The sequence below is a fragment of the Trachinotus anak genome, unplaced genomic scaffold, assembly GCF_046630095.1.
Source record: "Trachinotus anak isolate AG129_WGS33_773 ecotype Australia unplaced genomic scaffold, CSIRO_AGI_Tana_v1 ptg000009l, whole genome shotgun sequence".
In the NCBI taxonomy this organism is placed as follows: Eukaryota; Metazoa; Chordata; class Actinopteri; order Carangiformes; family Carangidae; genus Trachinotus; species Trachinotus anak.
The window spans coordinates 22,515,529-22,543,065 of NW_027273860.1; the positions used below are offsets into that span (position 1 = coordinate 22,515,529).

General features: G+C 39.6%; 1 protein-coding gene and 1 long non-coding RNA gene across 4 annotated transcripts in view; one reads left to right on the forward strand and one right to left on the reverse strand.

The window, feature by feature from the left end:
• Window positions 1-1,893: 1,893 nt before the first annotated feature.
• On the reverse strand, window positions 1,894-4,867 carry LOC139625681 (uncharacterized). The gene is made up of 3 exons (XR_011691969.1): window positions 3,021-4,867; window positions 2,247-2,352; window positions 1,894-2,122 (listed from the first exon to the last, which is right to left on the reverse strand). It is a non-coding gene; the product is annotated as an uncharacterized lncRNA (long non-coding RNA).
• An 11,696-nt stretch (window positions 4,868-16,563) lies between these two features.
• Window positions 16,564-27,537, forward strand: part of olfm3a (olfactomedin 3a) — a 52,488-nt gene continuing 41,514 nt past the window's right edge. For 2 of the 3 annotated variants that reach the window (XM_071485870.1, XM_071485872.1), the window contains exon 1: window positions 16,564-16,951. In XM_071485870.1, the coding sequence (XP_071341971.1) occupies window positions 16,883-16,951 (69 nt within the window). In that variant the 5' untranslated portion in view covers window positions 16,564-16,882. The remainder of the gene's footprint in view (window positions 16,952-27,537) is intronic. The other variant, XM_071485873.1, reaches the window with a different exon arrangement.

A 27,537-nucleotide genomic window follows, 5' to 3' on the forward strand; every position in this document is an offset into this window, starting at 1 on the left:
GAAATCATTTGAGCGCCTTGTCCTGTCCCACCTCAAATCCATCACTGACCCACTCCTGGACCCCCTGCAGTTCGCCTACAGAGCCAACAGGTCTGTAGACGACGCCGTCAACATGGCTCTCCACTTCATCCTCCAGCACCTGGACTCCTCAGGGACCTATGCCAGGATCCTGTTTGTGGACTTCAGCTCTGCCTTCAACACCATCATCCCGGCTCTGCTGCAGGACAAGCTCTCCCAGCTGAGCGTGCCTGACTCCACCTACAGGTGGATCACTGACTTCCTGTCTGACAGGAGGCAGCACGTGAAGCTAGGAAAGCACGTGTCTGACTCCCAGACCATCAGCACTGGATCCCCGCAAGGCTGCGTTCTTTCTCCTCTGCTCTTCTCCCTGTACACCAACACCTGCACCTCCAGCCATCAGTCTGTCAAGCTCCTGAAGTTTGCAGACGACACCACTCTCATTGGACTCATCTCTGATGGCGATGAGTCTGCCTACAGGTGGGAGACTGACCGTCTGGTGACCTGGTGCAGGCAGAACAACCTAGAGCTAAACGCTCTGAAGACAGTGGAGATGATAGTGGACTTCAGGAAAAACCCAACAAGGCTAGAGAGCCCCACTGTCACTGATCCCCCTGATCCCCAATTGCACCAATCACCAGCACAAATTCCTTGTATGTGGAAACATACTTGGCAATAAAACCGATTCTGATCTGAAAATTCTTGTAGTCACCTGCAAGGCTACAGAAAGTTATCATAAATTCAAATGTGTTGACCAGCAACAGTGATCAAGTAATAACATAATTCAAACATACATGTATTTTTGTTTTGTATTTTTTTATTCAAAAAAATAAATAACTTCCCAGCACCACAGGAATTAGCACAATAAGATCAGGCACAAGTTAAACATTTACAAATAAAATAATGGCACAATATATTGGCTCTCATCTCCACCATAAGCTCTTTGTCATTACTTTCAAATACTTTGTAAGCATGAAAATGTTCATTGAAATGGTCAACCACAAGCTTATTCACAAGGAAGCAGATAACACTGTCAACAACAATATTTTTTTCTATTCTGCAAAACACAGGCATGTCATGTTGAATCTCACTGCAAATTATTAGTCCTGCCCTGTACTCTGTCCCACTGATTGTAACCCAGTTAGTTGCATGGATGTCTTGCGATACAAACTCAACATGCAAAGCTCGAGCCAACACATCTCCATAGTCCTCATTTTCCACATTGTCCACATTAACAGATTTTCAAGCTATGTTGTTTCTTATCTGCCTTAGATTACTAAGTACAGATCCATTAGCCAAACCTAATCATTCTAAATGTCACAAATACTCTGACGAGAAACTGATTTAGTATGACACTTTATGATGATCAACAATGTAAATTACATCTGCTGCCTTTCAGTACCTCTTTTGCTGCCTCTGACTCAGAAACCTCTGTGGTAGGCCTGGGTATGACTTGGCTGGATGTACGTCTGCCTATGGGAGTCCCATGTTCTATTCGACTGGAGTGGTCATTGTCACTTGAAGAAAGTGATGTGTTGGTATCCGTGAGGGAGGTTGATGTGGAATGATCTAAAGGAGAGAAGTCTAAAAGAAATAACAGAACTGTGACATGCCTGAAATGCAGCATTTGGTGCATCATTAAAAATCATCATCAAATCAAACCTGATCCCACATTTCCAAACTGTTTTTGCAATTAGATACAGATCTTTCTTTAAAATATAATTTTTGATAATGTTATTTGTTATAGTAGCCAAGGCAGAGACATGACATCTCAAATGATATTTGTGAAGCAGAAAAACCCTGAACATTGATTACAACTAATTTTATACCAAGACATACCTTCCTCTGAAATTCCATCTTGTGTTGTTGGACTCCCCACTTTTTACTGATGATGACTTAACCAAAATCTGATTTAACCAATCTCAATGATTTATGGATGACAGAGAAATGTATCTACCTGCATCAGGAATTCTGTCACATACTGTCAGGCGTAAATCCGGACTGGCCTCTATCAGTTCAGAAAAGATGTCTTCCTCGACTAATGTGTTGGTTTCATCAAAAGCATCAAGTTCGGTAGCATCAGGAAGCCCAAACTTGTATTTGACTGTAAGATAACCATGAAAACAGATGCAAAATTGATACCCAAATTGAAAACCAAAATAGCCATCCTAAATACATAAATCCTTGTGTTTATTTGTTGTGAAGGCAAGTTTGAGATGGCTACTCACCTTGAGCAATGAAATCCAAAAAGGTGAACCCCGACAGCATTCGGATGTACTTCTTGGTATTCTGGTACTTCACCTTGAGCAACATTGCCACATCTTTAGACTGCACCTTGTAGAATATGTGGAGAAATGTGGCTGTTAAACAGACTTCATCAGGTTTTAATTTTTGAGACTGAGATGGACGCATTGTGGTCCCTGGCCTGTAGCAGTGTTTCAGCCGCCACTCTGAGTTTGGGCCCGCCACAGTCTTTCACAGTAAAAAAAAATAAAAAAATGCCGTCTCTCTCGCATGCAGTCGCACCACACGTGCACACACACACACAGATAGGCTATGGGTGCATGAAGAGGTCACACTTGGCCGCTAGAAAACGGTAAATGCGATATATCACGCTAATTGTAGTGTTGAAATTACAGCCAAGTGAATGATGTCCCTGCCTGATTAAACGGAGACACCACCACCCCTCCCCCACATTATTGCACAGTTTTACATTCGACAAAAAAACTCACCATCAATGTTAACATTAATCCACCTCACCTTAATACATTTAAAAACATTTATTTTATCGTAATACTTAATATTTGGCTGATACGTTGCCACTGGTTAACTTTTGTTTCAAGCAACCACTCCTTGCCAGCAAACGTGAATGAATTTAATTTTAATTAACAGCCTGCCTCAACCAGCGTCAATAACAACTCAGTTGTTTTACACCCCATAATTTTATTACGACTTCATACAGCGTTTACCATCCGGTAGACGTAAATATATTCGGTTCTTACCTTCTTTAAGCCGTGGAAAGTTCATCCACACAATCCACACAAGGTTTTTCTTTTCCGTCGAGTGAAAAAGGCGGGCTGCGCACCTCCAAACCGGATGTTGTGATCAACTCCGCCAGGAGTGAGTGCAACTCAGTCACAGGTGTAAACATTGAACTCGCTTAATTGACAACGCTCGCAGAGCTTTATTATCATTACAAGTGTTAAAACAACACCAAAATCAACACCCACCGACTCAAATTTATTAACACTGAAAAAACAACACTACAGATTTTGCTGTGTAGAGTTTAGATTTATGCTTTATTGTTAATATTTTTGAAAAGTATGATTCACTTTCAGTGTTATAGGAGAAAGGGGCAGGAGGAGGAAGACAGGGGTTGCTGAAGTGCAAGGAGAGACCTGCTCATGTAGCAACCAGGAGCAGCCTCCTCACAGTGGGGGGATTCTCAAGTACAAATTTTTGAGTCATTTTGAAAAAATTGCAAAACCTAATGAACAGATTATTAAAAAAGTTTGGATGGAGAGCACATAGGTGCTAGTGATAGTACAAAGTGAGGCTTGTTGTGGATGAGAGGCAGTTGAGCTTCTTACTGCCTTCAGTAGATGTGTTTGTGAGAATGCTTAGGGCTGTGGTTTGTTTGAGAGGTGAGGATTGGATGCCTGATATACATTAGTGTTTGACTCATATATGGAGCAAGTATTGGGCCAATAATTGCTGCCTGAGAGTCAATTAGTCAAAGTTATCAGTGGGTGTCAATAATGGCTCAACTTTGGCTGAACCTTAGTATACACCAGAACTATGATTCAGCTGTGACTGAGCATGGGCAAGCTAACATTTCCCACAAGTCTCAGTCATTCAAGGAGGTAATCAGATTACTTGTCCACACACCTCTGCAGTGCACGGTATTTCATTTCAAAAAGAGGAAATAACAGTGCCACGGAGAGATAAGTGACCCGAGGGGAGAAGAGAAGCCTGAAGAAAGACTCTTACATTTGCTGCAAGCATTCACTCCATTATGAATCATGCAGCTCCACTGATGAGCAGTCAGCAGGAAAATCAGCAGAATAATTCACTATCATCATCATCAGTAGTCAGGACGTTCTTCTGTACACTATGATATTAGAGTTAGGGGTTGTGGTTGTCATTGAAGATTGGAGAGGGTTACACCCATCAGAGAAATGGGTAGAAAAATAGTAAAAATATACACAAGAGTGAAGTTTCCACAGTGAGCATTTTATTCCAACAACAAAAGCTAGAGCTATTTTCCCGCTAGGCCCATGGGTGGAAACAAAACAGTAGATCGCCGACTCTCAAAATAAGACCTCTTTATGGATCAGATATAATACCACCATATAGCTCAACTTTTAACCATCAAGAATGAGATAAACAATGAATATATTACTTACTTTTTAACATTTTTAACAGAATATGAGTCTCTACAGTTATTAAACAGTTATTAAACAAACCTCATGAAATATTTCTCATTTCTCATGACCACACTACCCTTATCGGAGAATTTTGAATCTTGTTAGACTATGAATTCACTGTATTTTTAAACTTGTAATAGAGCATTACTATATTACTCTTTTAACTTGTCTCAAGAGCAGATACCCAGGCCCCAGATCTCACCTGAGGCCCTTCTCTGTTCCAAACTGTCAGGCAGAGCTTAGCTCCCTAACAAGTGTCACATGGGGTAGCTGTTGGTGAGGCCGAATTTTATTAACAAATTTATAAACTTATCCGGTGTCAGAAAAAAACATATAAAATATATAAATTAAATTCACTGGGGAAATTCAAGGGGAGATAATCAATATACAATATGATGCAAGTAATTCATTATCTATGGATTTAAGAAACCTCTTTATATACAAGCAAGACGGTGTCAGCGGAGTTTTCTTCATCATCATCACATCATCGCTATTAATAAACAACAAGAATTTTGGTGTCACGAAGTCCGGACGTGTTGTGACCTGCGGCGTCTCCGACAACTTCTGCGCACCTACTCCCGCACCAAGCCGGCAAATACGGTGAGCATTTCTCACATGATTGGGCGCTGCTTTGTTCGTTGAGGCTGTTGTGTGTTTGCTGTCTGATCAAACTGTAAAGAATCGTGTGTGTGGTTGTGCCATGATGTGTTGATGTGTGGAGTGATGCTCCGTTCTAAATTGGGTTTTATTGCGTTGTGAACAATGCAACAGGGGGGAGTATAATAGAGAAGATAGAGAATAAAAGTTGAAGTAAAAAGAAAGGAAGAAGAATAAAAGTTGAAGTAAAAGAAGTAATGAAAATAAGAAAAAGTGTAGAATAGCCTAATTAGTAAAGATAAGGTTAGCTAAACAACACCATGCAAGATTAATGAAGATTGGGCCCTCAGCTTCTTAACAGTAAGACGTGTATATCAGTCACTGCGTGAAAGTTGTCTTTGAGGAATACAAGGGGAAAAAGTAAAGAGACGATAGAGGAATAGAGAGAAATGAGAAAATAAGAGTAAAGAATAAAAGAGAAATAGGAATAAAGGAAAAGAGAGAATAAGAGTTAAAGAAAGAAGCCGCAGATTTGGACAAAAGACATCTGGGAGGCGGTTTTAGACTCCTGGAACATCACTAGGTGAATTTCGGGTCAGTTCTAGGAACTGGAGGTGTAGAAAGGAAAATTCAATTGTAAGTTCCCACTCGAACACTAGTTGAGGAACAGTGTCTGAAGCAGCCTCTCATTGAATATCTACACCTCATAAGGTAGCATAAATTTAGAAGGAAAAAAGAGAGAAAAGAAGCGGTGAAAAGCATGCTATAGGAAAAGTATGAATGAGTCGACTTTGAGAATTTGTAATTGAATGCTGTTTGTGTTTTTGGGAAATAAAATAAAATCTTTTGATGAAGGTTATTGATTTTGGAATGTGAATTTTGATTAAGAATTAGCAAATTGATTGGTTGATAAATAGATGTGTAGTTCTTCTCTGTCTTTCTTTCTTGCTGTCTGTGAGTTTCTCAGCGAGTCTGTGTGAGTGTGTATGATTGTATGAAGTGGATTTGTCCGTTTAAAGAACATATAGTCTCATCCAAAATAGTGGAGAAGATAGATTTAACTGTTAGCGGACGTTCTGCATTTTTGGTTGTTGACTGCGATTCTGCTCTGGCTTGTGTGTGTGTTCTTTGTTTCTGACTCTGTGCTTTGTCATATGGAGTCTATCTGATCTTGGGGGGATATACGGAGATTGGGCTAGATGTTCACTCTCTGAGAGCTAGAATATAGTGGAAGTTCTTGCTAAATTTAAGAGGTGGAGAAAGGGGGGATACCCCACATAGAATGCAAATAAGATGGCTCTCCCTAATAGGAGGAGTGGTGAGGGTGCTCTCTCCCTTCTCTTATTGTAAGGTAGTGCAATGGAGAAAGATGTTAGGTCATTATGATTTGGTTCTGATAGTAGTTGGACAGTTTTTAGGATATTCGAATCACTGTAGAGTAAAAAAGAGTACTAGGAAATACAGCGGGTGGATAATAATATACTATTGGAAGATTTAAGATGTTATTAGAGTGAAACAAACTAAAATATCGAAATTGATAATGTATTGTATGAAATCATAACTTGGTGTTTATTAATAGTTGTAGTTTAAAAGAAGGAAAACATCTGGTGTAGATAAAAATGACCTAAGTGTTGGCAGATCACACTGAATTGTTTATTGTGTTGTTTATAAGGACCTAGTGGGTTCATAAGATACTGAATTTTTGTCTGTTTTCTCTTTTTCTTCCTTTATCCACCTATGGTGTGTGAGAGTGGGAGGAGGAGAGAGAGGAGACGGAGTGCGTCTGAATTGGGATCTTCCAAAGCGCAGACGAGAAGGCAGCTGGCCAGTGCATCGGATTGAGGCTTGCTGACGACAGAGTGTGCAGCTCCTGAATCCAGTCTGATCAAGGCTAATGCGGTTTTATCCACAAATTCTTTTAAAAAATACCTGCATTTTAAACAGTTGTGTGTACACTCATTTATAGCCATTGTTGTTGATACACATTTAGTTTGCTCACTTATAGGCTGTCATAAGAATATTTCTCAATTTGGGGTTAATAGAATACATCCATCTGTCTACTTGTACAAAAGATAATACATGCTGTAGTCATTTAGAAGAGAGGCTTGGCAACGGACTGACCAGTTAATGCATTTAATTAATTAATGGAGTATAATTATTTGGTTTAAACACTGTTGAGAATTGCAAAGGTGAATTTTATTGTCTGTGTAGGGTTTATTCTGATCTGAGCTGCGTTGGGGATTCAATATTGAAATTATTTGATGATTTTCAAGTGGATGAGTCTGAACATTGGGTGAAAATTAGGTTATTGCCTTGTTACAAAGGGGAACACGATTGGTGATAGTTTGTCCCTTGTGGGAGTGTGTGACCTTTTGAGCTTTTATATAGGATTGGACTTTCTTTTTATTTGCAGGATATTTGGGGAAGTTTTACTTAAAATTTGATAGATTATTTGTGTGTTCAGCCAATAGCATATGTGGACTCAGTGTTTTGATTTTGGTTTATATTAATAAGTCTTTTGATTCCTTTGAAGTTGGTAAATCTATTTCATTGTACTTTTATTGACTGTGGCAAAATAGTGGCTTATAAATAATCTAAATAACTTAACTAATAATTAGTCTTAATTTACAATAAGGGAACATAAGGGAGCCATTACAATGTCGAAAATGGACACTAAAATTCCGAAAGTAATTACTCCTAATTACTTCCTAGTACAGAAGAATAATCCCTTAATTAAAGGCATCACAAAGATGTCAGATAAATGGCATAAGCGCTGGCCTAAAATTGACCAACCATGGCTAGTAGAGGGGACTCTTAACCCAGATGTTATTAAAAAAATGCAGGTGCTTGTGTCCACATATAAGGCGGACCAAAAGAAGGGTAAAAAGGGGGTAAAACGTAAAGAAAAGAGACAAATAGAGGTTGGCATTCTCCAGTTGTTTGAAAATGAGGGACAGAAATTGATAAAAACTGTAAAAGATAAGAGAGATATAGGTGCAGAAGAAATAGAAAAAAATGCAAAAGAAATAGAAAAATTAATGGCAGAAATTAATGCACCTTTCTCACATACAGATCCAGTAAAGAGACCCCCACCTTATGAGAAGGAGGTGAAGTTTAAGGAAATTTATCCCCAGCTCCCAGTGATCAGTCAGGAGGGTAGATATCATATCAGAGATGAGAATGAGCGAATAATAGAAGTGGGACAAGCGGAAACAACTATAAAGATGTATCCAAGCTCCAAAGACAGAAGAAAATGGCATATCTGGAAACTAAGGGTGGACTGAGGATCAGGAGGATGGAATCTGGAGATGAGGATGATCAGAGTGATCTGGAGGGGGCCATGGGTGGATATGAACCTTCAGTCAGACGGATACTGGCTAGAACGGAGAAAAGAGGAGGCAAAACATGGACGAAAAAGGACCCAGGAGATGATAGTTCTAACAAAAGTGAGAATGGAGACAGCAATGGAGACTCGGAGAGCGAGGGTCCTTCACCTTCGAGAGGGTTTTTTCTGACGACATCCAGTACCAGAGTAGAAGAAGACAGACAGAGGGCAATAAGAGAGGTCGAAAGAAGTATAGACGAATGCATTTCATTCTTGGCGAAATCTACTAGATCAGAAAGCCAAAAAGCATTGGAGAACCAATTAGAGGAGCTGCAGATGCGGAAGAAAGAGTTGCAGAAAAAAGGCTCCCAAAAATCAGATACGAAGTATACATTGCGCCCAAGAAAAGGGGAGACATCTGAGAAGATGTGTCCAGTGGTCATCCGGGGACAGAATTTGGAGTACAAGCCTTGGCAGAGTACAGATATGTCAGATATATTTGAGAAGTTATCTACTCTTCAAGATGGAGCACATCCTTGGATTTTGAAGTTGGAAGAGATTATGGTGGGAACGCGGTCTTGCCATGGGAGATATTAAGAGACTTTTGTCCAACCTCCTGTGGGTTCCAGCTATGGAAGAGATTCTACAGAAAGCTGGACTTAATCGATATGTGGGGACTGCTGTGAATGATCCGGAGCTGTTTGCTGCAAATAGAGGTCGAGTGTGGAGAGCGCTGAGAGATACATTTCCAAAAAAATGTACATCCTGATAATATTCTTATTGAGCCACTGGGACAGGAAGAAAACCCGAGGGCCTATGTGTTGAGAGCCCATCAAGTGTGGAGAAATATCACAGAAAATGACCCGGACTTGAATCAAATGGAGCAGTCAATTTTGCGAGTCAAAATACAGAAGGGGCTGCCCCTACCAGTTAGGAGCAAAGAGGTGGTTGGCCTTGGAAGCATGGCAAAGGGTGTTTATACGGATCATATAGCCCATCAAGTGGAGCTATATAGGAAAAAGGAGCATGATCAGAAAGAGCAGGACCAAGAGACCCTTAGAAAACTCAATCAAATACAACTGGTGGATAACAAGAAGAAGGAGAAGAAGCAGGCTTTGATTATACAGAGTCAGTCTCCACTAAATCAACCATCACCGCAATCGCAGCCGATCCAGGTCCAGTTCCAATCATCCCAGCCATCATCGGTGATTCCAGTCGTTTCCTGCCCACAGCCAGTTTTTGGTCAAACGCAAACATGGAGAGGAAGAGGTTGAGGAAATGTAGCAAGAGGAAGAGGAGGAAATTTTAATCCGAATTTTCAACAGTTTTCAGAAGTATGTTATAATTGTGGACAGTTTGGCCACTTTGCCCGTGAATGCAATAGGCCGAGAGGAAACTTCAGAGGAAACTTTAGAGGAGGATTCAGGGGCCAACCAAGGCCATCCCGGGGACCGGTGAACCCTTACATGGGCCCGGAGCCAGGATTCTAGAGGTGCCCAGAGGACCCGAGAGGGGGGTGTCAGCTGGTAGTGTCAGGGCCGGAGAGAGATCCAACAATAGTGGTGAAAGTAAATAATCGACCATTGGAAGTGATGGCGGATAGCGGAGCTGCTTTCACCTGTATTCGGCCTGAAGATACTACACTATACTGTATGCTGTTGTACTACTACATCTCACTTTATATTATGTTTACTTTATCCCTTGCTATTTGCTAAATTTGTACTATTTTACCATATCATGTTCATATGATATACTGCATTAACATCTGAATTTCCTCTCTGGGGATCAATAAAGGCATATATTATTTTATCTTACTGTCTGTCTTGGATTACCTGTACCTTTCACTGCTATAAAAATATAGAAAGCAGACTGTGTGACAGTGTCTTACTATTTGATTTGTATTTGCTGATTCTGTTCTGTTTTTCTCAATGATGATACTTAATTATGCACTATTATGTTTCTTTTTTTCAGTATTTCAAAATGAATGAGCTGTGTTCTAACCTAGAGCACAAGAAATGCTACAATGGGGACCTACACAGAAAAAGCCATTTCCACAATGTTAACAAACTCTCTGCACAGTTCACTACATTAATTATAGAGACATCTCCACAAGTATTAAACAAGGAATATAAGACAAATCCATCCTTGACAACATGAGTTTTTACAACTGCTTATGACAATTACTTATTTTCCACAATGTAATTAGTTCAGTCATGTCAGCCTTACACACGCCTTTCTTCTCTATCAAGATTCTAAGTAACTGGAGACAAAACTTTTTTTTCTACTTAGATAAACCCTTGACTTTGGTTGAAAAATGTAAATATTATGCTTTCTATCCAGAAAAAATGCAAATGTGTCTAATAAGCAAATGCATATTTTAATGTGGAGGATAAATAGAGATATTTGATTCAAACAAAGGAAGAGTCATACTCCAGAGGCCACTCAACTTCCAGCATTCAAGAGGCAATTATATATGGGTTAATTGCTGCACTGTACGTTGTAATTAGCTGTTCACACTGGGATCAATGTGTTGTTGTTGTTGAAAGTTCTTGAACCTCATTTAAAGAAGTAACACCATTACATAGGTTTTATTTAACATTCACGTAAACATAAGCATGACTGGGATTTTTTCTGTATAGAAGCCATTGATAGTGTTAATAGTGCTTTCATCACGCAATTTTCTTGTTAACGTTCTTTAAAGAAATGTAGCAAATGTTTGTGTCTTTCTATTGTGTTTTGTTAGTGTTTATTGATGAAAACAGCTGGAATCTGCAATAGCACAGGAAGAGTCACAGCTGCCATCCTGAGTTGTGTGATAAGGTTACCGCTCACAAGTTGTAAATATGGGAATCTTTCCCATTGTTCCACATGACAGGACTGCAGGAACAATGCCAGTGATAAAGGTTGGCAGTCTTATTAGCAGCTTATTAGCAGTTTGCCAGCTTTCACTCTGAGCAGGTCTTTTAGCTAGAAGTAAAAATGCCTGTGTAGGTATACATGGTCTTTAAGGTCTTGCACACAGACTGACTGCATTTTGCGAAACCCCTTCTGTATGTTTTCAATTTTTTTGGTGATACCAGCCTTCCTCTTCCCTTTCATGATTCTTTCATTATGCTTAGCAATCTCTTATAGCGGATTGCTGCCACAGGCTGTTCACAATCATCACTGACGTCAACATTCCTCAGAAATGTGCATCATTTGTGCATGTATTGTGTCTGAAAGTCCTTGCACAACTGAAAGAAAATAATGAAGAGAACCAGCCTTCAAAAAATCAACTCTTCACTACCACACATGATCAAATACTCCATAGAGTACCATTAACCAGCAACATTTCAAATGTGGTGTGTGTTTAGAATTATGAATAGAAGAACTGTTTAATCAGTGCATGACAGCCTTAGTGGAGGTCCACTCAAAGATGTAAGTGCTTTTCATACCCACGAGCTCTGCAGAATGACAAAGGACCCCTCACACTGAATATGCTGTTTCCTTCCCACTATTATTCTGTACCATCAAATATCACTTGATGTTGCCAAGCAACTAATGCCAGAAAAGAGCAAGGGAGAGAACGAAAAAGGAATAACACAGCATAGGGAATGACAGAGGAAAGACGGTATGGCAAAAGCACATAAGATTTTTTAGATCAGTTGGGCAAAAGGGCAGAAAGGCAATTCAAAAACAAAATGGAGTGAAGAGAAGTCGAGTAAGCAGGAACAATTTTAATCAAAATAGTATGTTAATGTTGTACACATGAATATCTTTTCCTAGGAGATATGGTAATTTTCTATAATTGCTGTCAATTGTGCTTCTTTCTGCATTATTCACTGTTGTCTTCATTTCAGTGTGTTTCCTTCTTACTATTGTCTTACGAGCTGAGTGTCTTTATGATGTGTATGTACTGCTGATAGGAGTCTTTGCACCAGTTTAATTGCTTCATTCTATATTTTCTGTAGTTGGCATGTTGTTGGGATGGTTTGTGTTTGAAGATGCAGATACAGGACAGTTAGCCCTTCATCTGAGGTTTGCTTTTTGTTCCTGACTGCAGAATGAGCTTCTTTACAACCACCATTTAACCAGATTGTGCTTGTACCCTACAGAAATATTGTCACGCTTTCATGTCACAGCAGAGGGGTCCTGTGACAAATCAAGTGCCAAGTCTCAAATTAAACCACCTCAATGTCCAAGTGCCCCTCGGGTGCTCTTTTTGTTTATAATGTTTGTGTGTGTATTTCTCTGTGTGGGTGTGTGTGTGAGAAAGAGAGAGAGAGAGAGCGAGTGAAATAATATTCAATTAGTATTAATATTCTATTCATTCATATCCCTTCAACCCAAGTAAGGCCTGCTTTCCATTTTTTCCTATGCCCCTTAGAGACTGCTCTCCACTGTGTGTGTGTAAGTCCTTAGTGTTAGACTGCCTTTAACAGTTTTCAGTGTCAGAATATATTGTCAGGGTGCTTCTCATTTGCTTCCAATGGATGTGCTCAGACAGCCTATCTGTGGTGGCTCTCAGTTTTCTCTTGCTTGAATGTGAGGTAAATATATTTTTTCAAATATTTTACCATCGTCCTTGTATGATAGGATGTATTTATTTTGAATTGTTTGTTCCATGACTCCTTATCTTGAATAATACTTGGATGAGAAGTGATGTGATTGTGATGGGACTTTTGCAGGATTTTGAGTTGTTGTTTCTTGTCTGGCTTTGTTGAGGATTTGGCACAGTGCAGACATGTTTCTTCTTGCTTTAGCTCTTGGTTGGATGGCTTGTGATCTCTCTCAGTTTGTCTGATATGTTTGTTCTGTATTTGTCACAGTCAGATGCTTTGTAGTTGTGTGTGTTCCTTGAAATGGTTTGAAATAAGAACAAGATGAAAACAGAATGGGTATTTTACATGTAAACAAGATAAAAATCTGAATATTTCATCTTAAATGTGACTTTCTAGAGAATCTTGGTTTTACCACCCATTATACTAATTAGTTAACTCACTGAGGAGTTAACTGGTGCTGCTGTTATTTGTAGAGTTGTTTTTATTGGTGATGCTGCGGTATAACACCTAAATCTTTCACATGCAGTACGCAGTTCTAGTTGATATTATTATTTGGCACCACTGTACATTATTTCTGGTAGCAGAGCAGTAAAAATATACATGAATGAAACTGGCCTTTAATAAGCAGTTAACCCATTTAAAAGATTTCACTGACATTGTTTTCAGTGTGGTTTGAAAGAGTCACAGGAAGGTCTGGCGCTTCTGTGGTTGAACAAACTAACAACAGAATACACAGAATTTATTGCAGCTCGACAGTCTGTTTTTGTTTGAGAACTGTATATGTCAGTGCCACAGATCATACTACTTAAATGTTTTTTAGTAACTGTGGCATACTGTGGAGTGTCTGCTATGAGAATGTAAGATTAGCAGCTTCACATTGAACAAGCTAAATGCAGATGATCCATTTAAAAAGACATCAGCATTTGTTCATTGGCTGTGTTCACTGAATGCCTCTTAAAAATCTCTGGAGGCTTTGCAGACAGCAGATGCTTCAGGTGTCCCCAAAGTGTCACACAGCTGTATATACAGTGAAGTGTTGGAGTGGAAATGAAGGTGAGAAAGGTGGGGCAAAGGTTGCGATGACAACAAACATATTTGAACTGCTGCTTATGCTTTCACGCAACTTTGTGTATTTTTAGCAGTTATGAACTAATGAGATGACAAATTACATTAAAGACTAAATCCTTCACGCTTAGTTGAAGCTGCACGAAGTTCAGTTTGGACCAAAACAATTGGAAGACAATGCTGTGGCTGGTAAATTGGTAAGTCTTGTTTTGGTAAATCATGTTTACCTACTCCCTAGACAACTCATTAGATGCCCTCTTGTCAAATTAAAGCAGATAACCACACATATGCAAAACTCAGTCACACACATACACACACGTTTAAAGTGTAAATGAGCAGAGGTGTAAATGAGCAGAGATGAGATGGATCTTTTAATTAGCAAGATAGCACCGTCCATTAAATGGCCTGTAATAAGGTGGTAAATACGCAATATGCATTATATATAATACGCAATATGCATTATATATAGACATATATAGATACAAATGACAGCCGAGGTTGGAATCCATAAATACACTCTTCTGGAAGTGTATAGAAATAAGCCCACTGGTCTCCTCTAGTACAACTGATTGAAATTCCTTTCAATCAGAATCTGTGGAGTACCCAAAGCTGTTATTAAATCCTGCTAATTAAAGTATTTAGAAACAATGTTTTCCCCCCATCTACCAGGGTTTTCCCTGAGTTATGCAGGTTCCCTGAGTTATGCAAGTACAGTAGCACCTCAGTCTGCTATACATGTGTATTATTTCTTCAGTAAATGAACAAAACTCTACCAACCTCTGAGAATGTTGTGTCATGACCGTTGCAGAAATAACAAACCTCAAAAAAGCATCTAAATCAAAATGCAAATCAGTTATTAACAATAACGGACACGAAAAGCACTGTGTAGTTTTATCAAACTGCAACAGCAAAGTCCTCAGGCAGCAGGAATAAAGAGTAATATCCACAGGCTAATAGGTTAACAAGCTAACAAGCAGGCTAATAAGCTGTCCTCTGTCTCTAGTAGATGAACAAATCCCCCCAAGTGGTCTCCCTCTCGGCAGAAGTTTGGTGCATACAGGAAGTGTCATGGGCAGCAAGTCTATCCGAGAGCTGGTACCTATACGGGCTATTAGGGTTTCACTCCACACTAACAGTCTAGGCTACATTGTTATCAGTATCACAGTATCCCCGCCAACAAGAACATACAGGTGATCCTGGTAACAAATAGAATACAACAGAACAGTCTTCCACAGGATTATTACTTTCACCCGTTTGTATTTCTTCAGCAAAGAGTCAACCTTCGCGTGACAATCTACCAGTTAAAACATCCATAAAGCTATACTAACCTCTCACTGAGAGTGCTCCTCAACAAGAATGAATTGCATTTGTAACAGGGGCAGCTTGTTGTCTGCATTGGTTAAACAAGTGTATGAAAACATAAAGACAGAAATGAGACAGTTAAAAGGAGAAGAGACATTCAAAGCAGCAAAACAAATACAAACAAAATCAGGAGAAAATGCACAACACAACATAGAGAAGGAGAAGAGGGAGATTCTTCCTGATGACACCAAAAGTTATTTCTCACCTTAAAAAGTTTTTTGGGGGGGAGGTACCTTGTCCTATTCAAGAGTCTAAGGACAGAGCAGGTCGTTGTGCTGTATAGTGCTGTATATTATGTATATTATGCTGTATGAACCGCTTGAGGCAAATTTGTGATTTGTCATTTTGGGCTTTCTAAATAAATTTGACACAGGGCGAGAAGCCCAAGGGCAGCGTCACACAGCTGAAGACCATGACTGTCAGGAATCCAGCTTACTACGACTACCAGCACTGTATCCCATGGCACTGTACAGCTGCTTTTCTAGACAGTGCACTACACTATACTAGTCTGTATCTCATCTCCCGACTGGTGCTAAACTGATGAACAGTTTCATGAATATGTGTATGCAAGAGATATCTATAAAACTATATAAAGGTAACCACACATATATGCAGAGCTCTCTTGTCAGCCCTGTAAACAAAAATCTCTTAACTCTTGCTCTGGGTGAGAGTCACAACGAATGTGGCCCCTGAATTGCTTCCCTCTCTCCCTGCAGAAAATGTGAGCAACCTTATTCTTTTATCAGTGATGGGTTTTTGTTATTGTGAACCCTGTTTCTTGTCTGCTTTGTTTCTTGAAGGATAGTGGCAATAGGCTATATGAAAGTACGAAGTAAAAAAAATATTTCTTGGCTTGTGGGATGGGGAGCTGCTTTATACATCCCTGAAGCACCTGCTCTGGATCTCTGCCAGCACAATGCTCAACATGATTATTTATTGTTTAAGTTTGTTAAGGCCAGTTGGATAGACGGTGCCAATAGCAGATACACTGGACCAGTATTACTGTAACTGTTGATGGATACACATTTGAAAAATAACAATTATTCTTTGTTTTGTTGTGATGTGGTTCATTAGTTTATTACAATATTATGCTATTATATTTTATTAACTATCACTGTCATCAGTACACAGAGCTTCATAACTAGAAACTCAATGTCACAAGGGGTGGGCAGTAAAATCAACAAGATTTCTTGGTTGGACAAAATCTGAAGGAGAATTTGAAGATAGATAGATAGATAGATTATAAACCCCACCAAACCCGAGTGATGTCACAGCCTTGCTGCGCCTCCCCTGCAGTCTGCTGGACCTGAAATATCTGAATATTTCCCCCCTCGCTTAAAACTTTTCCCTCGACACTGCCCTCAGTCGGAGCACCGCCGACCGGTTTGTGTGATGCTGGTGAACGTGTGGTCGCTGTGCCGCCGCCGGAGCGCTCTCTCTGCGGTTCGACAGCGATAAAAAAAAATCGCTAAGGTGAAAAACAGGACAGGAGCTCTATAATAGAGGACTGCACCTTGGAGCAAAGTGGCTGGCCGGAGCCCGTCAGCATGCGGGTCCTGTTGAGCGTCCTGTATCCCGCCCTTTCCCTCACCATCTTCGGATTATATCCCTCCATGGTGAGTGTCTTACTCTCTGCGTTTTCTGCTACTTACGTCGTTACAGAGCGAGGCTATATCCTAATGACTGCACACTATTCACAGCTATTTTACTCGAGTTTGAGGGCGTACAGCCTTTAGTTTCTCGACAATAACCCTCGCCCCGATACGTTCCACTGTTTCAAATAAGGAGGTTCTTACGCCAAACTTCACTCAAAAGTCCCACAATTTAATGTTGCCTCATTTACCATCAGTGATATAAACGTATTTAGGTGAGATTTAAGGAGCTTTACAAATTCCCAGGCAGCACTACACTTCGGGATGGGTTTAATGCACTTAGCTGAACTTAATTTCAACTATTAACTGAAACTTTGAACAGTAAATAACCCTCCTCCACAAATTTGGGTTGCAGCAAGCAGCATGAATCAGTTGTAAGGCTTCTGACTTCTTGAGAATACTGCCATAGATAGGAGAATTATGCCGATGACGAATTTGTAAATAAACTATCTATTAAACTAACTATCTATTCATTCGCGAAGGTGTTTAAGTGCTATTTTAATCAAAAATAGGTTTTCCCTATAAGCAACAAAAACAGTCAAATGCCATGCCACATTTGCAATGTAGTTTTGCCTGCCATTTTTTGGCATGGAATGTAAAGTCCTGTATCAGTCACATACCGACAAGCATCGCGTTAATTGTATACAGCAAATTCAGGTTTATGCTGAAACAGAACATTTTCTTTTGTGACTAGTCACTCTTTTAATCCTTCCAATTGACCCATTTGTGGATATAATTTTTCTTTGTAAGCTAAACTGGTTATAATGCAATTATGAGGGCTAGAACATAGGGCTGCATAATCATTTCAGCATACAGTGCTTACGACCCAAAGATGCCTCTATTTGTGAATGATGGTAATAGTTGAGCAGGAGCATGGTTATGTCCTGGTGAGATGATCTCTTTCTCCCCGACCAAGAACTGTGTTTCTATGGTCTGAATTTTATACAGTGAGGTTTGTTTTTGTGCAACTTAAAGCAGATCTGAGGAAAGTTGAATTGCATGTGCAGTGAGTTCAAGTTATGTAGCCAAAGATGAAATACTAGTGAATTTCATCTGCTTACAATCTCTTATCATGTATGGATAAATCAGTGGGTCTTCGAGTGTGAAGATGTGGAGCTGTCCACTCTCTGGTGCTGAAACTTCACTATCTCTGGCTGTGCAGTACCCCACAGAAAAGGAAACAAATCTGCCCATTCTCACAAATGCAGTGGTTTATTTTTTTTCCAGTGGAGTAAACTCAGTGGTAGATAGTGCTTCAGTCATAGGCTTGATCCCTGATTCCTGTCCTAAACCAATCAGATGATTAATCAATGATTAATCAATTAATCCATGGACAGAAGATGAATTGATGGCAGTTTTGTTAATCAGTTCATCCAAGTAGAAATACCAAATGTCTCTTATTAACAGCTCCTCAAATGTTTCTGGTTGTAGAGGCTTTTATTATTTGACTCATGGGTACACAGGAAAGCAAGTTGACACCTTTAGTTGTATTATTTTTAACACTAAATCAATTTATTGAAAATTAATTGATAGATTAACCAACAATGAAAATAATAATGTGCTATGTAAACAGTGCTACGCATCTCTAGTGTACATGTTTCATTGTATTTACAGAAAGCCCTGGATATTTAACCTGTGTCATTTTCCTAATGATTTAGATATGTGTTTCTGCAGTGTTACCTCTGGTTACCTCTGATGACTATCATTTGGTTAAGTTTGTATCTTTCAACTGTTCGTGATTAAATCAATAAATTCACCGCTGCCATTGAGGAATTTGGCATATTGCTTGAGTGAGAGCTGCATGTAAATTGCTAGCATGGCCCCAAAGGCCTTTCTATTTCAGGGTTTAGGATTTTTTTGGAAAGGCAAACCTTTTATAATATTGCACTGAGCTGGAAATTATTAAGCTGTCACTCAGTCAGATCCTGTACACAAGGCTATGCTCATTTTCATAAGGGGTGGCAGGCATTAATTCTTGGCATTTAAGTTTATGCGTTAGTGCTGCCTTTTGTTTTTTATCTCACAGGTTCAGTTTAGCATCGTTAAAGTTATCACAACCCAGATCTAACTCGAATAAAGTGCTAAAGCTAGGACTAATGGTGTAGATTTCCCTTTGTGGCTGCAGATATTACCTCCGCAATGTACACAACTGATCCCTAAGGAGCCTTTGTGAGAGAATGAAACTATTGCATAGTGCAGTTTTCCTTTATGGTCAGTGCCAGCAAGGTAACACGGCTGCTAATGGCACTTTACTCTACTCATGATAAAAATGATGACTGGAATCTATGTTTTATGAGTACATGTTATATTCTGCACCTGGTGGACATATTGATCAGAGGAGGAAGAGAGCCTTAATATACAGTGCATCTGGAAAGTATTCACAGCGCTTCACTTTTTCCACATTTTGTTATGTTACAGCCTTATTCCAAAATGGATTAAATTCATTTTTTACCTCAAAATTCTACACACAATACCCCATAATGACAAAGTGGAAAAAGTTTGCTTAAAATGTTTGCAAATATATAAAAAAAAAATAAAAAAATCACATGTCCATATGTATTCACAGCCTTTGCTAAATATTTTCTTGAAGCACCTTTGGCAGCAATTACAGGCTCAAGTCTTTTTGAGTATAATGCTAGAAGCTTGGCACACCTATTTTTGGGCAGTTTCTCCCATTCTTCTTTGCAGAAGCTCTCAAGCTCCATCAGGTTGGATGGGGAGCGTCCGTGCACAGCCATTTTCAGATCTCTCCAGAGGTGTTCAATCGGGTTCAAGTCTGGGCTCTGGCCTGGCCACTCAAGGACATTCACAGAGTTGTCCCGAAGCCACTCCTTTGTTATCATGGCTATGTGCTTAGGGTCGTTGTCCTGTTGGAAGATGAACCTTCACCCCAGTCCGAGGTCCAGAGCGCTCTGGAGCAGGTTATCATCAAGGATGTTTCTGTACATTGCTGCATTCATCTTTCCCTCAACCCTGACTAGTCTCCCAGTTCCTGCTGCTGAAAAACATCCCACAGTATGATGCTGCCACCACCATGCTTCACTGTAGGGATGGTATTGGCCAGGTGATGAGCGGTGTCTGGTTCCTCCAGACATGACACTTGACATTCAGGCCAAAGAGTTCAATCTTTGTTTCATCAGACCAGAGAATTTTGTTTCTCGTGGTCTGAGAGTCCTTCAGATGCCTTTTGGCAAACTCCAGGCGGGCTGTCATGTGCCTTTTACTGAGGAGTGGCTTCCGTCTGGCCACTCTACCATACACGCCTGATTGGTGGAGTGCTGCAGAAATGGTTGTCCTTCTGGAAGGTTCTCCTCTCTCCACAGAGCAACGCTGGAGCACTGTCAGAGTGACCATCGGGTTCTTGGTCACCTCCCTGACTAAGGCCCTTCTGCCCCAATCGCTCAGATTGGCTGGGCCGCCAGCTCTAGGAAGAGTCCTGGTGGTTCCAAACTTCTTCAATTTACGGATGATGGAGGCCACTGTGCTCATTGGGACCTTCAATCCTGCAGAAATGTTTCTGTACCCTTCCTCAGATCTGTGCCTCCATACAATCCTGTCTCCGAGGTCTACAGACAATTCCTTGGACTTCATGGCTTGGTTTGTGCTCTGACACACACTGTCAACTATGGGACCTTATATAGACAGGTGTGTGCCTTTCCAAATGATGTCCAGTCAACTGCATTTACCACAGGTGGACTCCAATCAAGTTGTAGAAACATCTGAAGGATGGTCAGTGGAAACAGGATGCACCTGAGCTCAATTTTGAGTGTCATGGCAAAGGCTGTGAATACATATGTACATGTGATTTTTTTTGTTTTTTATTTTTTATATATTTGCAAAAATTTCAAGCAAACTTTTTTCACTTTGTCATTATGGGGTATTGTGTGTAGAATTTTGAGGTAAAAAATGAATTTAATCCATTTTGGAATAAGGCTGTAACATAACAAAATGTGGAAAAAGTGAAGCGCTGTGAATACTTTCCAGATGCACTGTACTTAAGGATTCTGATGTCAGACAGGTGCCATAATCCCTTAAAATGCAATTTAGATTGAATCACAATGATTTTATTTATGTTTTCAAAATTGTCTTTAATTATAACTCTCTTTTATGATCTGATAATGCCAGATGCTATGATTCTTTATTCATTACTTTGCTAGCTGTCCATATATTATTATTTATCTTTATGTCAGTGCAACTCCACATACACAATTTCTTTAAATGAGCTTACTCATTTGAGGTACACTGGAACTGCAATTACAATTATGGCAACACCAAACAGGTGCAAACTCCTGAGTACATCATAAACCTCAATTCTTCTCAGTATGTTTCCATCTTTGTAGCTAAACAGCAAATGAAATGCATCTCTGCACTGAGCGTGAATGTTTGTGCACAGTTTCTCTCAGGGATTTGGTTACAGCACCAGTGGGATGGAGCTTTGTGTGGGCACTTGCCTTCTGGGTTAGCTGTTAGTGAGTAGGTGGCAGGCACACATACACACCCACGTGCACTTTTTTTTTTACCAGTTTATTGAGTAACAGTTTTCAGCCACAGCTTCTGTTGAAAGGTTTCAGGTCATATAATCAGACTTAGATCACACATGAAAATGTGATTTAAAATGCGATCCCAGCTGCAGAGGTTGAGGAAGTCCTGCAGAGGAAACATGACTTCCTCTAATTAATATGACATACTGTTGATCATTAATCATATGAAGCATAGGAAGGCCTTCTTTGAAGGTATTGTTGAACTGAAGGGTTGTCTGCCAGGGACTTATATCGTTTCTTGCTTGTATGAAATCCTTTTTCAGTGTGCATTAGCATTTATGTGGATGATGCACTCAGCTATAGTAGGGAAATTTGTCTGGCACAGGCATATTAAGAGATGAGAGATGCTGCGGGCACACACCTGCACATGCAAACAACCATTTAGTGATGGAGAAAAATGCTGCAGGTTTCTTATTTCATGTCACATTTCCACCAGGGCCCAAATTAAAGATGACACCCTCTAACTATGTGCCAACACAAGCAAAGCAAACATCTAGCCGCAAGACTACCAGCAGTTTCATTAGCTGTGATGCTGAATGTTTCATGTTTGAAGAGGGTTGTCAGAGCAGATGGACTGGAAATAAAGAAAGTTAGTCCACCGATGATGGATGTGAATCATTTATACCAGCAGCAGGGTAAATATATGCTGCCTTCTGTTCGGACTTACAGAGATGTTAGACCGTTTGAGCTTGTGTGAGGATGGGATGTTCAATAGGATAAAGGATAAAGGATAAAAGAATTAAGAAATTTATTGTCAGTGTAGTATCTACAGTGAGATTCTGTTTGACATCTCATCAAGGAAAAACAGCAGACTCAAGATCAAAAATACACACTAGCACAGGACAGAAAAAACAGACAACACAATATATGAAACAATAGATAATAAAAAGGCATATATACAGTGTAAAACAGTGTACTATCAGTGGAAGTACAGCAATAGAAGGCAGCAGCATAGTTAAAAGTATATTGCACAATGTCTGTATTGCATGTTTTTAGTCCTAATATAAGATGTCTACATACTGACAGTGACAGATAAGCACTAGTTACCTGTGAGCAATTTTCTGTTTTCACATTATGCTGCTTTTCCCTTTTCTAGCCACTGGTCTATAATATTCACTCCAAAGAGATGTACATCAACACAGGCATTAGTGATATGTATAATTATAAAATACTTGTCTTTTTACATATGATTATTATGACTGTCTATTATAAATCTCTCTTGGTTTGAGCTCTTTTTCACTCTTCTAGGTGAATGCAACTGTGTTAATAATAGTGCAAGCATAATTTAAGTTAAGGCCCTCTCTCTCTGTTTCCGTTATGATAACAATAATTACAGCTCAAGCCGTAGCATACACATATCACTGGATTAGAGCTGAAAGGCTGGACTTGAGAGGACTGGAAGACATTTGTGGGCTCACTGAATTTATACTGTATTCAATCTACCAAAGAGATGATTATTGGCTATGCTTGTTAATTTCTTATTAGTAAACATAAAATGCAATATAACTTACTAAGTAGCTTTAAACAGAAAAGCAGATTTAGACTGATGCTGAAGTGCCAGTGCACAGTTGAGTTTAAGTTGGATATGAGTTGCCTAAAACTTAAATTGAGTTAAAGAAAAAGTGAACAACTGCTCAGGCTTTGTGTAGAACTGGCTCACTCACCATTGACCAGTTAGTTATTGTTGCTACGCTTTTCATGCTCACACAGTACATATGTATTTTATACTCATAACAAAGGCAGGTTTATCATCTATTAAATTTTGAATTGGTGATTTCAGGCAGGGGTAGAAAAAGGCAGGGCTTTTGTGTATAGCCTGCAGCTATCAGTATTCCCAGCTGAAATGATGAGTTTTGTTGGCACATTTACTAAGATAATTAACCTAACATTACTGGGTCAAAAACACACACTCTGACTGACTTTTTAATGTTTCTATCTGACTCGTTTAGAAACAGGAAATCTTGTGAAAGGCACCTTTATAATTCACTTGATGGCTTCATGATGGCTAAAAGACTGAAGCTAAAGCTGCATGTCCAAGGCAAAAAGTCAGCATCCTCACCAGCAAAGACTGCTGTAGAAAACATGTAAATAAAGAAAGAGGATTTTCCCTGAATTCCAGGGTACGGCATTATTAGAAGATAAAAGAAGAAGAAGAGATGTAGAAGGGAAAATGTAAGATCAGACTGTTATTTCATTCTAATATAACCCTGTATGGCTGCTTATCTTAAATACTTTTTTTTTTTTACATTATGAGAGATTTCTGTAACTTTGACAGGCTGGTCTTAGACTACACTAAGTCTAAGACTAAGACTACACTACTGTCCTTTTGTTTTAAAATGGCATTTTGAAATCAAACAATCGCCTTCTGATTTGATATTCATTTGATAGAAATATCAGAAATGATCTGCGTCCATACTATCACACCTGAAAATGCATACATACAAGACTATTCACATACACTGGGCATGCGCGAGCCGGTGTAACCAGGAAGCAGATTGTCTACTCTCAGTTGTACTCAGTTGATTGGTTGCAATTCTGTGAATGAGGAAAGGAAAGGCAGTTGTAGCGTTTACATGCAGAATTTAACTGAACAACTTGCAAGCTTGCAAAGACAAAATGGTCAGTAAGACTTGCAATCGTACTCATGTTGCTTTCACCACTGGTAGTTGAGGCTCATAAGACCCGATCAGCGAGCGAGACTATGTCATCGCTTTTTCATCATACGGACTACAACATAACCCTCAAGTTTACAATCTAACACAGGGTTAGCAGTGGTTTCTAAACGCTTTGTTTTCAGGGCTCGAAAACCGGAGTAGTGTGGACAGCAGGTGAAAATGTAGCAAAACAGATGCATTTTAAAACACAAATGTAGTCGTGTGGACGTAGCCTTATTTAAGAAAAAATTAGGAAACTTATTGGCTGGATAAAGTGAAGTAAACTTTACTATTTGTTGTATGTATCTGAGTATGTATTCTTTATATTTTATTGTTAAGTTTATGTAAAATGTATTTGTATACTTCATTTTGGTAAGTAAACACAATATAAAAATGGTAAATGGCAAGTAAACTTCACTTCTTTCCAGGTGTTGGCAACTTAAATAAACAAGTTGGTGTGACTGAACAGTAAATTTTTTTTAAAAACTAATCTGTAGAATCTTAGAAAAATGAAGTAAGCGCAACATATAAAAATTATTCAGCAGTGGCAAATGGCATTCACAGTACCTAAAGAAAGGACAGAAAGCTAGTGTTTGTGGAAAGAAATGAAATTATACAATGGAAACAGACGTTGACACCTTTAAAATAAATTAAGTCAGAATGGTTGGACCCGGCTGTTAGCACAAAAGCAACCTGTGTGATCCTGCAGTGACATCTGAACTCGGCAGGAAAGGTTGTAAAGGTAAAGCAAAAAAGTGAAGGGGTTGGTGGTTACGAAACAGACTTGAACACTGTTGAAAAGAAGAAACATATAAAACATACACATCTACAAAGTAGGTTTAGGGCTGCCTAGAAAAAATATTTTCATTAACTTGACCTTTATTTGAATGAGTCAGTATTGATTCTCAAAATCCCATGATCGATATTTGCAACATGTTCATCTGTGTCTGCAGTGGTTACTTGTTGTAAGTGGCTCAGTTCAGGCTCCATTATGTCTAATATGTCTACTTCGTTGAAATCAAAAAGATTATTTTCAGTTATAGTCTATGTGCACCTGCAGCAGTTTACAGGACTGTGGTGACTCAGGATGGTGATCTGACTCTGGCATCCACCTGAGGCTCAATTTATGTTTTTTGAAGAGATATTATCTTTGGCTGTGAGATGTGAGGCCATCGAGGTGGACAGTGTGGGAATTCTACTTTATTCAGTCTGTTCCTGCCAGGAAGCAAACACCAGCTGTCTGCAGATGTCAGGTTGATGTCCTGTAAACACAAGCAGTGCAGATTAATCAGTGAGCAGACTTTCAATGTTCAGTGATCATTAAAGTGGGTGTCTGCACATAAATACATAGTTTAATCATCTGCTAGCAGACAGTCCATGTGTATCTGTATGGGGCATCATTTATTTATTGGCTAGCTGCAACATTGGGGCTAGCCTTAGTGACTGACTTTACTGACTGACTGATTGACTGAGTGATGAAGACACAACACTGGTCAGCTGGCCAAGTGAAGGAGTTTCCCTATTGGCCGTTGCTCTTTCAAAATGAATTGGCGCAAACAGTTCTATCTAGTCTAGTTCCTCAACAGTTTACATCCTTCAGTTCTGCTCATTGATCACACACGGTTCAGCCATGAGTTTTGACATATTCTTGTTTTTTAAGAAATGCAGAATGATTATGCCCTTGGAAGTGGTGTGGGTTTTTTATTACTGCTCATCTGATATGCACATCTATATATAAAAAAAATATAGTTGTGTCATGTTTTAGTGGTTTTACATTTGCAAAGGGAAATAATACATTGTATTTAATGCAGTCACAGAGGTCAAAGAGCAGCATTTTGCATGCATTAAAATAAATCAGGGAGAGACAAGATTAATGAGAATACACATGCATACAATGCTTTTCCCTCATTTTAACCAGGGAAAGTTGTCAAATTAAAAATACAATACAACAGTTTGAGTCTTAATTGGGCATAGAAACTGATGTAATGTTTGCAAGTGTAAACCAGTAGAAACAGAGTTTCCTAATTTTATTAAAAATTACATTTTATTTAATATTTAATTATAACATTATTTTCCTATTGCTTTCCGGTTGTTTGTTGTTTATTTATTAGTTATTTGGTTGATTTATGTGTCTGTTAAGTCTGTTTTCTTAATTGGTCGAATCAAGCAGTACTGAATTGCTATTGGGGGAGAAAGCAAATCCCATTCCCACTTTCATGTACAGTGCATCTGGAAAGTATTCACAGCGCTTCACTTTTTCCACATTTTGTTATGTTACAGCCTTATTCCAAAATGGATGAAATTCATTTTTACCTCAAGATTCTACACACAATACCCAAAATGGATTATTCCAAAATGGATTAAATTCATTTTTTACCTCAAAATTCTACACACAATACCCCATAATCAAAAAGTTAAAAAAAAGTTTGCATGAAATTTTTGCAAATATATTAAAAATAAAAAACCAAAAAATCACATGTACATATGTATTCACAGCCTTTGCCATGGCCAAGGTCCCATAGTTGACAGTGCGTGTCAGAGCACAAACCAAGCCATGAAGTCCAAGGAATTGTCTGTAGACCTCTGAGACAGGATTGTATGGAGGCACAGATCTGAGGAAGGGTACAGAAAAATCTTCTGCAGCATTGAAGGTCCCAATGAGCACAGTGGCCTCCATCATCTGTAAATTGAAGAAGTTTGGAACCACCAGGACTCTTCCTAGAGCTGGCCGCCCGGCCAATCTGAGCGATTGGGGCAGAAGGGCTTTAGTCAGGGAGGTGACCAAGAACCCGATGGTCACTCTGACAGTGCTCCAGCGTTGCTCTGTTGCTCTGTATGGTAGAGTGGCCAGACGGAAGCCACTCCTCAGTAAAAGGCACATGACAGCCCGCCTGGAGTTTGCCAAAAGGCACCTGAAGGACTCTCAGACCATGAGAAACAAAATTCTCTGGTCTGATGAAACAAAGATTGAACTCTTTGGCCTGAATGCCAAGCGTCATGTCTGGAGGAAACCAGACACCGCTCATCACCTGGCCAATACCATCCCGACAGTGAAGCATGGTGGTGGCAGCATCAGGCTGTGGGGATGTTTTTCAGTAGCAGGGACTGGGAGACTAGTCAGGGTTGAGGGAAAGATGAATGCAGCAATGTACAGAAACATCCTTGATGATAACCTGCTCCAGAGCGCTCTGGACCTCGGACTGGGGCAAAGGTTCATCTTCCAACAGGACAACGACCCTAAGCACACAGCCAAGATAACAAAGGAGTGGCTTTGGGACAACACCGTGAAAGTCCTTGAGTGGCCCAGCCAGAGCCCAGACTTGAACCCGATCAAACATCTCTGGAGAGATCTGAA